The sequence below is a fragment of the Rhinoderma darwinii genome, chromosome 6, assembly GCF_050947455.1.
Source record: "Rhinoderma darwinii isolate aRhiDar2 chromosome 6, aRhiDar2.hap1, whole genome shotgun sequence".
Classification (NCBI taxonomy): domain Eukaryota; kingdom Metazoa; phylum Chordata; class Amphibia; order Anura; family Rhinodermatidae; genus Rhinoderma; species Rhinoderma darwinii.
Window position 1 is genome coordinate 75,924,463 of NC_134692.1, and position 14,761 is coordinate 75,939,223.

Here is a 14,761-nt window from a genome sequence, read left to right on the forward strand (position 1 = left end):
GCGCGCACCCACGAACGCCCGCACCCGCGATCGGCCGCGCGCGCACCCGCGAACGAAGCGCGCGCAGCCGCGGACACACATGGACAAAACTTACCTGGAGCCTGGCTGGAGGTGAAGGACTGGACGTCTGGACCGAAGACCTCGCCTGGAAGACATCGCCGGAAGAGGACTGGAGTGGGAGCAGCTCTTCTGACACAGTGAGTAAATTATCTCAAAGTGCTGATCATGTATGGCCCTGTTCACACAGTATTTTGCAGGCAAAAAAAAATTAAAATCTGCTTCAAAATTCCTTAACCCCTTCCCGCAAAATCACGTACAGTTACGTCATGGGAGATGGACTGTTCCCGCATCTCGACGTAACTGTACGTCATGGAGATGAAGCTGGCTCAGGAGCTGAGCCAGCGACATCACCGCCGGGTGACAGCTGTATGTTTCAGCTGGCACCCTGATGTATCGGCCAGGACCGGAGCTAGCCTCCGATCCGAACGATTAACCCCTCACATGCTGCGTTGAATAGCGATCGCAGCATGTGAGGAGTTTATAGCCACCTGCGCCCCAGCAACGTGATCGATGGGTTGCCGGTGGCTGCAAAGGCGATCGGAGGGCTAATGCTTACCTCCCGGTCCGCCAGCAACGGAATCCTCCTATGCCCCGTCGTCGGCGGGTCCCAGGAGGCTTCCGGTACCATCGGCAAGATGGCGCCGGCTCAGCTTCCGGCTCAGAAGCTGAGCCGGCGTCATCAGCAGTGGGTGTCCGCTGTATGTGACAGCGGACACCCCGATCTATCGCCAGGAACCGGAGCTAGCTCCGATTCCTGGCATTAACCCCTTCGATGCAGCGATCCATTGTGATCGCTGCATCCTAGAGGTTTGTAGCAAATCGGCAGCCTTGCCACGCGATGGCAAGGCTGGCGACTGCTACCATGGCAACAGGAGCCCTAACAATGGACTCCTGTCTGCCATTACGTAAGCTGATTAGGCCCCGCCCAGAGGCGGAGCCTGATCGGCTTGCTGTCAGTGAACAACTGACAGTTCTAATACATTGCACTACATAGGTAGTGCAATGTATTAGAACATCAAACAAACTGTTGGACCTTCAAGTCCCCTAGTGGGACAAAAGAAAAGTGTCAAAAAAAGTGTCAAAAAAGTAAAAATAAAAGTTGTAAAAAATACAATAAAAGTTTCAAATAATAACACAAAACACAATCGCCCTTTTCCCTTATAAAGTCATTTATTATTGAACAAAAACAATAAAGCCATACATATTTGGTATCGCTGCGACCGTAACAACCTGAACTATAAAAATATTATGTTATTTATTCCGCACAGTGAACGCCGTAAAAAAAATAACTAAAAAATACTGACATAATTGCTATTTTTTGGTCTTCCAAAAATTGAAATAAAAAGTGATCAAAAAGTCGCACGTATCCAAAAATGGTACCTATAAAAACTATAACTCGTCTCGCTAAAAACAAGCCCTCATACAGCTCCGTCGACTAAAAATTTAAAACTGTTATGGCTCTCACAACTTGGCGACAGAAAAAATCCATTCTATTTACAAAAGTTATTTTATTGTACAAAAAGTTGTAAAACATAAAAAGTGCTCTTTCCCTTCTAAGCTCCGCCGTGTGTCCCAAAAGCCGTTTATGACCACATGCGGGGTATTGTTTTACTCGGGAGAAATTGCTTTACAAAAGTAGTGGTGCATTTTCTCCTTTTAGTCCTTGTGGAAATTAGAAAAAATTAGTTAAACCTACATTTTCTTTGAAAGAATGTAGATTTTCATTTTCACGGCCTACTTCCAATAATTTCTGCAAAAAACCTGTGGGGTCAAAATGCTCACTATACCCCTAGATAATTTCCTCAAGGGGTATAGTTTCCAAAATGGTGTCACTTTTGGGGGATTTCCACTGTTTTGGTGCCGCAAGAGCCTTTCAGACCCAACATGGAGCCTAAAATATTTTCTAATAAAAAAGAGGCCCCAAAATCCTCTAGGTGCTCCTTTGCTTCTGAGGCCGGTGCTTCAGTCCATTACCGCACTAGGGCCACATGTGGGGTATTTCTAAAAACTGCAGAATCTGGGCAATAGATATTGAGTTGTGTTTCTCTGGTAAAAACTTCTGTGTTACAAAAAAAATAGATGAAAAATGAATTTCTGCAAAAAAAAAAAGAAATTTGAACATTTCACATCTACTTTGCCTTAATTCCTGTGAAACATCTAAAGGGTTAAGAAACTTTCTAAATGCTGTTTTGAATACTTTGAGGGGTGAAGTTTTTAAAATGGGGTGACTTATCGAGGGTTTCTAATATATAAGGCCCTAAAATCCACTTCACATCTGAACTGGCCCCTGTAAAAATAGCCTTTTGAAATTTTCTTGAAAATGTGAGAAATTGCTGCTAAAGTTCTAAGCCTTGTGATGTCATAGAAAAATAAAAGGATGTTCAAAAAACGATGCAAATCTAAAGTAGACATATGGGTGATGTTAATTAGCAACAATTTTGTGTGGTATTACCATCTGTCTTACAAGCTGATACATATAAATGTAGAAAAATGCAAATTTTTGCAATTTTTCGCTACATTTTGGTGTTTTTCTCAATTAAATACTTAATGTATCGCGAAAATGTTGCCAGTAACATAAAGTCCAATGTGTCACGAGAAAACAATCTCAGAATCGCTTGGATAGGTAAAAGCATTCCGGAGTTATTACCACATAAAGTGAAACATGTCAGATTTGAAAAAATTGGCTGTGTCCTGAAGGCCAAAACAGGCTGTGTCTTGAAGGGGTTAAAGAATTTTGAGGCAGATTTTGACCTGCCCACACTATCTTGCCGCGTTTTTTTGCTGCGTTTTTTGCTCGCGGCGATTGAGGACAGCAGACAAAAAACGCAGCGAAAAATGCATTTTCTGCCTCCCTTTGATTTCGATGGGAGGTCGTCAGAGGCGGAACCGCGGCAAGGAAGGACGTGCTGCTTTTTATTTTTTCCGCAACTGGCTCCCATTGATTTCAGATTAAATCAATGGGAGGCGGTTTTGGAAGTTGTTTGGTGCTGATTCTGACGCAGCGTCTGAGTCAATATCAAGGCCCAAATACTCTGTGAACTGGGCCTTATTGTTAGGGCTTATTCAGACGAACGTGTAATTCGTCCGTGCAACGTGTGTGATTTTCACGCGCATCGCACGGACCTATGTTACTCTATGGTGCCGTGCAGACTGTCAGTGATTTTCACGCAGCGTGTGTCCGTGTGTCCGCTGCGTAAAACTCACGACATGTCCTATATTGGTGCATTGTTCGCGCATCACGCACCCATTGAAGTCAATGGGTGCGTGAAAATCACGCCCAGCACTTCCGCAGCCGTATAAACTATGAATGAAAACAGAAAAGCAACACGTGCTACAAACATACAAACAGAGTGTCATAATGATGGCGGCTGCGCGAAAATCACGCAGCCGCGCATCATACGCTGCTGACACACGGAGCTGTTATGGACCTTTTGCATTCGCAAAACGCCACGCTTTTTGCGCGTGCAAAAAGCACACGCTTGTGTAAATCCGGCCTTAGGGTAGGAACACACTAGGCATGAACGCTGCGGATTTTATGCAACACATTTTATTGTGGAGAATCCGCAGCGTATCACAGTCGCAGCAGAGTGGGTGAGATATGAACAAATCTCATTCACACGCTGCAAAAATAATGGACCTGCCGTGTGGCTTTTTAAGCCGCAGCAGGTCAATGTATTCTGTGGAATCGCTGCTCCTCTGTTGCGGAAATGCTGCGGTTCTGCCGCAAAAATCACACATGAGAAGAAAAAAAAGGTACTTTTTTAAATTGATAAAGTTTAGACCTACCCCGGCCGTAGTCCTGGTGACGCGATCCTCTATTCTTAGCGCAGCCCCGCCTCCTGTCATGACGTTTCATCCCATGTGACTGCTGCAGCGGTCACATGGTCTACAGCGTCACCCCAGGAGGCAGGGCTACGTTCAGAAGAGAGAGACGCGTCGCCCTAAACTACGGCCGGGGCAAGTCTAAACTTTTTTTTCCCTGCAGGATTCCCGCAGCGGACATGCCTCACGAAACCTGCGCCACTATTTGGTGCGGTTTTGCTGGCAGAATTCCCTGCGGCTACCGGGGCGGATAAGCTGTGTAGTTTTACTCAGCATATCCGCCTAGTGTGTCCCTCCTGGAGCTGCTGCCGGTCTCTAAATAGGCAGTTGGTTCAGTAGAATTTGGAATTATTTTTTTTTGTGAACCAGCTTAAAAAAATACAAAACTTTTGTGTTAGGACCTGTTCACATCACTGTTCGCTTCCGCTCCGGGGTTCCGTCTGAGGTTTCTGTCGGGTGAACCCCGCAACGGAAAGTGAAAGTGACAGCACAGCATATCGGACATGTTGTGAGTTTTACGCAGCGGACTCGCGCTGCGTGAAAATCACTGACAGTCTGCACGGCCCCATAGAGTAACATAGGTCCGTGCGAGGCGCGTGAAAATCACTGACAGTCTGCACGGCCCCATAGAGTAACATAGGTCCGTGCGAGGCGCGTTAAAATCACGCACGTTGCACGGATGTATTACACGTTCGTCTGAATAAGCCCTAACAATAAGGCCCAGTTCACAGAGTTTTTGGGCCTTGATATTGACTCGGACACTGCGTCAGAATCAGCACCAAACAACTTCCAAAACCGCCTCCCATTGATTTAATTTGAAATCAATGGGAGCCAGTCGCGGAAAAAAGAAAAAGCAGCACGTCCTTTCTTGCCGCGGTTCCGCCTCTGACCTGCCATCGAAATCAATGGGAGGCAGAAAATGCATTTTTCGCTGCGTTTTCTGTCTGCTGTGCTCAATCGCCGCAGGCAAAAAACGCGGCAAGATAGTGTGGGCAGGTCAAAATCTGCCTCAAAATTCGGTGCGCGGTTCCAGGCGGTCGCCGGTGCGCATGCGCGGGAGTTTGCGGGTGCGCGTGATCGGTCGCACGGGCGGCGGTGTTTGACGGCCCCCATGCTACCCAGGGCCGCCATCAGGGGGGGTATTAGGGGTACTGATGTGAGAGGCCCGGCCTGTTTTTTTTCTACCAAAGGCAAGTCGCGGCAGTTTGCCGGGCCCCCCTTTCAATTAGGTTTGGCCGGGCCTCTCACATCAGTACCCCTAATACCCCCCCTGATGGCGGCCCTGGGTACCATGATATAGTACTGGACGGAGTACCGTTAACAGGCGGTGCCACGGTAGGGGGGCCCAGAAAATTTAGCTGTAGGGGGCCCTGAAATTCCTGATGGCGGCCCTGATTAGAATATTGGGTAAAAGTTCAAGATGGTAGACTCATGGTGTCCGTCTAATCAGCTAATCTACACAAAACACCTGAAAGGTTTCCTAAGCTTTTAAATGGTTGTCCAGAAGACAGTCATTGACACCCTCCTTCTGGATGGTCAGCCACAAAAGGACATTTCTGAAGAAGCTGGCTGTTCACAGAGTGCTGTATCGAAGCATATTAATGGAAAGTTAAGAGGAAGGAACAAGTGTGGTAGAAAAAGGTGCACAAGCAACAGGGATAACCGCAGCCTTGAAAAGATTGTCAAGAAAAGGCCATTCAAAAATCTGGGGCAGAGTCACAAGGAGTGAACTGTGGCTGGAGTCAGTGCTTCAAGAGCCACCACACACAGACGTATCCAGGACATGGGCTACAACTGTCACATTCCTTGTGTCAAGCCACTCGTCTTTCCTGGGCTAAAGAGAAAAAGGACTGGTCTGTTGCTCAGTTATCCAAAGTCTTGTTTTCAGATGAACGTAAATTTTGTATTTCGTTTGGAAATCAAGGTCCCAGAGTCTGGAGGAAGAGTGGAGAGGCACTCAATCCAAGTTGCTCGCGGTCCAGTGAGGTTTCCACAGTTAGTGATGGTTTGGGGAGCCATGTCATCTGCTGGTGTTGGTCCACTGTGTTATATCAAGTCCAGAGTCAACACAGCCGTCTACCAGGAAATTCTAGAGCACTTCATCCTTCCCTCTGCTGACAAACTTTATGGAGATTCTAAATTTCATTTTCCATCAGGACTTGGCACCTGCCCACACTGCCAAAAGTACCAATACATGGTTTAATAACCACAGTATCACTGTGCTTGATTGGCCAGCAAACTCACCTGACCTAAACGCCATAAAGAATCTATGGGGTATTGTCAAGAGGAAGATGAGACACCAGACCCAACAATGCAGACGAACCGTGAAGGCCGCTATCAAAGCACCCTGGGCTTCCCTAACACCTCAGCAGTGCCACAGGCTGATCGCCTCCATGCCATGCCGCATTGATGCAGTATTTCATGCAAAAGGAGCCCCGACCAAGTATTGAGTGTATATACTGTACTCTTTTTTTACATTGGGCTTATATAATATTCTAATTTTCTGAGAGACAAAATGTTGGGTTTTTTATTAACTGTTAGCCATAATCTTCAACATTAAAAGAAAAAAATGCTGGAAATAGATCACTCGGTGTGTAATAAATCTATATTATATATGAGTTTCCCTTTTTGAATTGAATTACTGAAATAAATTAACTTTTTGATGATATTCAAATTCATTGAGAAGGACCTGCATAGGCCCCTAAAAGCCACTTTAGAACTGAACTAGTCCATAAACAAAATAGGTTTTGTACATTTTCTTGAAAATGTGAGAAATTGCTGCTAAACTTATAAGCCTTGTAACGTCCTAGAAAAATAAAAGGACGTTCAAAAAAATGAAACAAACATGAAGTAGACATATGGGAAATGTTAATTAACAACTATTTTGTGTGGTATTACTATCTGTCAAACAAGCAGATATATTTTTGCATATTTTCTAAATTTTGGTGTTTTTCACAAATAAACACTGGATGTATCGACCAAATTTTACCATTAAAGAACAATGTGTCACGAGAAAACAATCTCAGAATCGCTTAGACAGTTAAAAGCATACCAAAGTTAATAGCACATAAAGTAACACATGTCAGATTTGAAAAAAATCGTCTGTGTCCTTAAAACTACAACTCGTCCCACAAAAATACAAGCCTCCATATTGCTATCTTGATGGAAAAATAATAAATTTCTGGCTCTTAGAATGCGACGATGGCTGTGTCTCTGGAATTGTTTAGGATATACATATTAAAAACAGCTTTGTTGTGTTATTTTGCAAGCACTAAATGGGATTCGGAGTGTGACACTGCATACATAAATTCACAAACCAATATGCCTTTTTGATTAGGTTTCTATTTCTGATAAGTACTGCTATGAATTCAACTGAGCTCATTTAGTGATTGGCTAGATTTAAGCTGCCCATGTAATATCATTGTATAATATATTTTTAGTACTACTGGAAAATGTTGGAGAAGAATTAGATCCTATTCTGGAGCCACTTCTTCTAAAGCAAACATTTAAACAAGGAGGTAGCGTGTGCATTCGTCTCGGGGATTCCACAATTGAATATGCTCCTGATTTCCGTTTCTACATTACAACTAAACTAAGGAATCCTCACTATTTGCCAGAGACGTCTGTCAAGGTCAGTTAAGAGCTTTACCTTCAATAAAATCTTTATTCTGTTTACAGCCCTCTTTTTTATCTCAATTATTCTGAAAGCTTTAGCTGAACAAATCAGTTGTACTGTCTACATTATCTAATATAATATTTCTGACAGATTAGCTATTTGGCAGGAACTATGTTTGTTAGTGAAGTTATTCTTTGTAGAGGGTACTGCTGTAGAAAAATGAGTTTTAGGTTAATGTTTTATTATTTACGGTGCATGTATGCCTAATGCTTATCATGCTTTAAAGTTTACATTTAAGGCCTCATGCACACAACCGTGCATTTGCGGCCATATACTATCTGCAGTTGCGGAACGGACTTAAAACAAAATAGGACATGTCATTATACGGACCGCAATTGTGGTTCGGTATCATTGAAAGCAATGCACATCTTGTGTGTGCACGGTCCGTGATGGGGGATGGCCCGCAGATGACACAACGCAGCCCGTCCGCGCTGTAATCATGGACCGTGCACACAGCTAAGGTCGTGTGCATGAGGCCTAAATGCTGTGCTATTTTTGAACAAATTAGAAATAATGCTATTGAAGCCAAACATTCTACCTTCTCTCAAAACAAAGGTTTTATTTTGTTGCTTCATTAAATTGTAAACAATGTGTAAATATTAAAATTCCAGTGTAATTTATATCATGTAGGTCACCTTGCTGAATTTTATGATCACTCCTGAAGGGATGCAAGATCAGTTGCTGGGTATTGTTGTTGCTCGAGAGAGACCAGATCTTGAAGAAGAAAAACAAGCCCTTATTCTCCAGGGAGCCGAAAACAAAAGGTGGTGTTTAATAAATACTTTATGATATACAGTTATTAATCATGTACATAATATCAATACATATTTCAAATGGAATACCAAGACAAAGTATGCTTCCATTTACCAAATCTAGAGCTATAACTATGTGTGCTGCTTTACTTTCTATCTACATGAAAATGAGTAAATACAATAACCGACATACATATGGGAAACGGCATATTAAAAATTCTGTGTTAGAACGGTTAACAAAATTTTCAGCATGGAAAACACCCTAAGTATCTCATTTTGTTGATTTCCATGTGCTAATTTTATAATTTAATTCAATCAATGTAAATAATAAATATAAAAAAATGAGCTATTCCTAAGAAACCTAATCTTTTTGTTTTCAACTTAAACTGTGAAATGTTATCATTCATATCATAGTATAAATTAGAATAATATCTTATCATTACTATGTTTTTCAGGTCAATACCTAGGTACAAATATGTAGAGAAGCATATAAACAAGCCATGTGTACAGAGGCATCACGTCAACACATGGAGAGTGTACGGCTTCCTACAGAGCCATGCGGCCTCCATGTTCTGCCGTACCATGCTCTGTTGGGGAAAATACCTTCATAGATGGACCATGCCATGATTTTTTTTCTATCAGATTTATACGGCATCTGACAGAAAAAATCCTTTATATGCCTCAGTATAAAATTGGAATTTGAGAAGTTTGAGGAAAAAACTGATTTTCCCTGGTGTTGCTAACTGGTAAAACCCTTCTTCAGTAATGAGGATTTGAAACAAGCAAATGTAATATCAGATATTGTTTTAATTACTATGCGTTTCAAGGGCGGACCGGCCTCTTCATCAGGTATAATACAAATGCTATGAAGAGGCCAGTCCGGCTTTGAAATGCGTAGTAATTAAAACAAAATCTGATATTACATTTGCTTGTATCAAATCCTCATTACTCAAGAAGGGTTTTACCAGTTAGCAGCGCCAGGGAAAATCCGTTTTTTCCTCAAACTTCTCAAATTACCATTTACCACTGGACCCTTTGGATCCGGATTGGAACCCAGGCTGCAGCAATATTTTAAAACACGCTTTCAAGGATGTTGTGCTTTTAGCACAACCAACCAGGTCAGCAGAACTGATCACCTATCTGTGGCCTTTTTACTATATCATTTGGTGCACTATGTTCGCTTTGTGTTGTTTTTTCTCCTCTACCGTTCGGTATAAAATTGGAGGCATAGGGAGGTACAGTAGAAACCTATACACTCGTATGGGTGTCGCATTGCAACTCCAAAACAACTTGAAGGAGGCTTAAGGGGTTTTCTTATCTCTAAATGAGTTTGTAGGCTGGAGCGTGTAGGTTTGTTCAGTAAGGACTATAGCAAATCATGACTAATCATGTTTATTGTTAATCTTGAGTAAATACGTCCTTACAAAACAGGCCAATCAATTGCCAGCATGTAGATGAAAATGCTAATTTATTGATTCTTAGAGGGCTAGACAGGGCAGAACAATTAATAAATATTCATGAACAACCATTTGGATTAAGAAACACACATGAAATTCAAGGCAATCACAACTACTTGATAGAAAATATTCCTCACACAGTGTAAAATATATTTATTTTTTAATTCTAAAATTATGCACTGTATACAAAACAGAAATTTTGATGGCAGATGCTCTTTAAATCGGTACCAGTAAGGGCCTGTTCACATCTCATTTTTTTTCTTCCAATGGAGTTATTTGTCAGGACATATAACTCCATACAGTGGCACACATCACCCAAACTCCCCAGGCAAAGCGCTACTTGAAGTGCTGTGCCTGGGAAAGCCCCTGAAGTGACTGTCCATATATGGACAGTGACATTAGGAACTTTAAGATGCTGGAATCCCCAGCCAGAGCATCAGCAACACTATGACCAGGCGATTCCGCTACTGGAAGGAGCCACTGACATCACTGTCCATATATGGACAGTGATGTCAGGGGCTTTGAATTATGAAATACCTGGCCAGAACATCGGAAGTGCTCTGTCCAGAGAATCGTGGACTAGAGGAGCCCTTAAAGTCACTGTCCATATTTGGACAGTAATGTCAGGGGCTTCGACAGTCCTATAGTCCCTGGCCAGTGACCGTATGTGAAAGCCCCTGACAGCACTGTCTATATATGAACAGTGACATCAGGGGCTTCTCCAGTCGAAGAGTCCCCAGCCAGAACGCTGCTGATGCTTTGGCCGGGGACTCTGTAGATAAAAGCCCCTGACATCACTGTCCATATATGGACAATGACATTAGGGGCTTCCCCAGGGCAGGAATCCCATATTCTACTGAAGGATGCCATACATATACTGTGCAATATACTTTTTTTGCGGGATCCCTCAGGATGGAATAGTATACTACGCTATTCCATTCTATTAGTTTGAGCTCCAACTGTCAAATGTCTTAATGTCATGTGGCAAAACTTAGCGAAGGTAGACTTTTACTAAGCAGAAAAATTTTACAACCATTATAAAAGATATATTATTATTATTATTAGCTTATAATTTTGGGCCCATTTAAATTTAAAAAAAATGCAAAGGAGGGTTAAAAGTGGACATTAACTTTGACACCCTAGTAAATAATTTCAATGAGGTTTGTGCTTGATAGACAACTCCTAAATAATTTTGTTTCGTCTTCCATGTGACATATCTCAATCGACAGTATAGAGAAATAGGGCCAATGGCGTTTGCTGATATAGTCCACTAGCTCTTTTGCAAAAGAGATCGATGTCAATCCTCAGCTTATTAGAGTGTGGATTCTGAGATGCATACATGTTTTCTTTTTTTATTCTGAGACTGGGTAGTCTCCCAGCTACAATATTTTTTTAATTTATTATATTTAAAATTATTAGATCATATAGGTTTTCTTTTCAATGTAACTCTGAACACATTTGTTTTTTATTCTTCCAGGCAGTTAAAAGAAATTGAAGACAAGATCTTGGAAATACTTTCAACTTCAGAAGGCAACATATTAGAAGATGAAACTGCCATTAAAATATTGTCTTCCTCCAAGGCTCTAGCAAATGAAATTTCTGAGAAGCAAACAGTTGCTGAGGCAACGGAGAAGAAGATTGATTCAACGAGAATGGGCTACCGCCCCATCTCTGTCCATTCTTCAATACTGTTTTTTTCTATTGCTGACTTAGCGAACATTGAGCCCATGTACCAATACTCGCTTACATGGTTTATTAATCTTTTTATTATGTCAATAGACAACTCAGAGAAGTCGGAACATTTGCAGACAAGGTAGCCTTATATACAATTTTTCCTCTTTAGTAATAACATACTGTAGTTATTGGATTGAAAGAAGACTTACATTCATTGATGTTAACATTTTCTAATACTTAGAGGGTCCAATATTCAACCAACTAATAAGAGATGTCTGCTACCTTGCATCTGGACTGCACAGTGTACATGCCCTGGGCTTTTAACCTGCACCAAAGCAAATGTTAGCTAAAAATGTTCGTTTAAAACAACTGCACACCTGACGTTGCCAGCTTTCAGAGATAGAACCGCCTCTATTTTCTGTTCAGTCTGGCTGTCTATTTCAAACACTGCGCTCAATAATATTAAGATTGCTTCTATTGCACCAGGGATTGCCGGGGGGCTTCTCAGAGCAGCTTTGACTAACTAGATCCAACACAGCTTTAATGATGAAAAATATTTCACATTTATTTACAGTAGAAAATTGGACTGTGAAAAAATGGTACACAAAAGGTAAATAGTAAAATAATAGAGTAAAAATTAAAAAAAATATATAAAAAAAGTGGAACAAAAAATAGATTTTTTGTATCCAACCCAAACTTTGGTTTTAGATCTGCTCAAAGACTCAAAATGATATGTATCATATATCAAAAGGACCATAACACATTTTAAAATGTTACATGTTTTAAAACTGTACTTGAGTAAATAAGAATGGTAAAAACTGTTACTAAAAAAAAGAATACAACTTTACACTTCGATAGGCTCTGTCACCACATTATAAGTGCCTTATCTCTACATAAGGAGATCGGCGCTATTATGTAGGTGACAGCAGTGCTTTTTATTTGGAAAAACAATCTATTTTTACCATGTTAGGAGCGATTTTAGCTTTGTGCTAATTAGTTTCTTAATGCCCAACTGGGCGTGTTTTTACCTTAGCACAAAGTGTGCGTTGTACTGAGGAGTTTATGACGCTGACCAATCAGCGACCAATCAGCATCATGCACTTCTCCCCATTCATTTAGTCACCGCATAGTGACACTGTGTTGTTCACTATGTGCTGTCTTAGGCCTGGTTTACACGAGCGTGTGCGTTTTGCGCACGCAAAAAACGCGACATTTTGCGTGCGCAAAAGGCACTTAACAGCTCTGTGTGGCCTCAGCATATGATGCGTGGCTGCGTCCTTTTCGCGCAGCCGCCATCATTATGACACTCTGCTTGGATGTTTGTAAACAGAAAAGCGCGTGGTGCTTTTCTGTTTACATTCAGAGTTTGACAGCTGTTGTGCGAATCACGCTGTTCGCACGGAACTGCTTCCGTGTGACCTGCGTGATTTTCACACACCCATTGACTTCAATGGGTGCGTGATGCGTGAACAGCGCACAAATATAGGACATGTCATGAGTTTTTTTCAGCGGACTCACGCTGAGCAAAACTCACGGACTGTCTGCATGCCCCCATAGACTTACATAGGTCCGTACGACACATGTGAAAAGCACGGGCGTCGCACGGACGTATTTCACACTCGTGTAAGCGAGGCCTAATACTGACATATTAACGTTACTGAAGTGCTTAGACAGTGAGTAGACATTCCTTCCAGCCAGGACGAGATGTCTATTCACAATCCTGATACTTCGGTAATGTTTCTGGGGTACTTACAGCAGAGCAAAGCGTAATATCGCTGTAACCTGTCATTTACAGCGTGATCTCGCAAGATTACGCTTGCTCTGCTGTAAGTACCACAGAAACGTGAACGAAGTGCCGGGATTGTGAATAGACACAGCGGAAAATTTCCGCCACGTCTAAACATGCTCTAGAAAGTACAAGTCTGCTGTGTCCATGTGCCACAAAAAAAGTATGGAAGAAATGCCATAAAAAACCAAAAGGCCCATTACTGATAAATCCCCAGCTCTTCCGGCACCACTGCTCTGGTGGTCCTCCTGGTCTGTACTGTGCTGCAGCAATGACGTGCTCGTGTAACCACATGACCGCTGCAGCCAATCACTGACCTCAGTGGTGTACGGCACAAGACTGCTGAGGCCAGTAATTAGCTGCAGTGATCATGTAGGTATACAAGCACATCATCGCTGCAGCACAGGAAATGAAAACCAGTGGAGACCACCGTACCAGCGGTGCCTGAAGGGAGAGGGATTTATCAGGTGAGTATGGGTCTTTTTTATTATTTCATTTATTTAGCATTTCCTGGGCTGTGTTATTTCTAGGAAAGACAAATCACATATGAAACCACTTGGCTTTGTTCACACATAGATTTTTGCAGGCTGAAATAATCTGCTTCCGAATTCCTTCAGGAATTTTAAGTGCGATTGAAATGCTTGCACAGATTTTTCCGCATTTTTTCACAGCATCTTTCGCCCGTGGCCATTAAAACTAATGCAAGGACTATGGGCAAAAAATGCAGCGAAAGAAACGCGTGCCACAGGTTTTCTCTGCCTCCCATTGATTAAATGGGAGATCAGCGGCGGAAACTGCGGCAAGAAATTACATGCTGCTTTTTTTCCTGCGAGTGGCCAAAAGCCACCCGGGAAAAAAGTTTGAGTTCGGCTGTTTTTTGCTCTGATTCCAACGCGGTTTCTGTGTCAAAATTAGCGGCAAAAAACTGTGTGAACTTGCCCTTTTAATTGTTTTTCTGTAAATATTTACAGTGAGGAACTGTTGGAACTTTTTTTGGAGTAGTAAATAGCAACAAACATGGCAATAAAAATGGTCCCTTCCTACATGACTGTTAGCTCACAAAAATGTTAACTATGATTGTTATTTTTTTATCTCATAAGATACTATATCTGCATTGTGTCTACAAGCAGACCGCTAATATATTAGCTGGGGAAATGTATACATCTACAAAGCAATTTCTGTAGTAAACCGGATGTATTTCTTTTTTTTTTTTTTTAGGTTGCATATACTGAAGGACCACTTTACATACTCACTGTACACAAATGTATGTCGTTCTCTGTTTGAAAAGGACAAGCTTCTCTTTTCTTTCTGCTTAACAGTAAACATGTTGAAGCATGAAAAATTGGTAAGCAATATTTATTCAGTAATGTAATAAAAACGGATTATTAATGCCTATGTTATTAAATATTATATCTCGATAGTAAGGTTGTTGCCACTACTAATACTCTGGGATAGTCATAAATATATAGACAGTACTCCAGAGTCCAATTGAAGATTGACATTGTGTATAGTCAGGGGCGGATTAAGTAGACCA

The 14,761-nt window shown here is 41.8% G+C and overlaps 1 protein-coding gene across 1 annotated transcript in view; it reads left to right on the forward strand.

Annotated features, from left to right (window-relative positions):
• DNAH7 (dynein axonemal heavy chain 7) overlaps window positions 1-14,761 on the forward strand; it is a 533,102-nt gene that overhangs the window by 359,834 nt on the left and 158,507 nt on the right. The window contains exons 48-51 of the mRNA XM_075829965.1: window positions 7,323-7,513; window positions 8,189-8,322; window positions 11,245-11,580; window positions 14,446-14,572. Coding sequence (XP_075686080.1) covers window positions 7,323-7,513; window positions 8,189-8,322; window positions 11,245-11,580; window positions 14,446-14,572 — 788 coding nt within the window. The remainder of the gene's footprint in view (window positions 1-7,322; window positions 7,514-8,188; window positions 8,323-11,244; window positions 11,581-14,445; window positions 14,573-14,761) is intronic.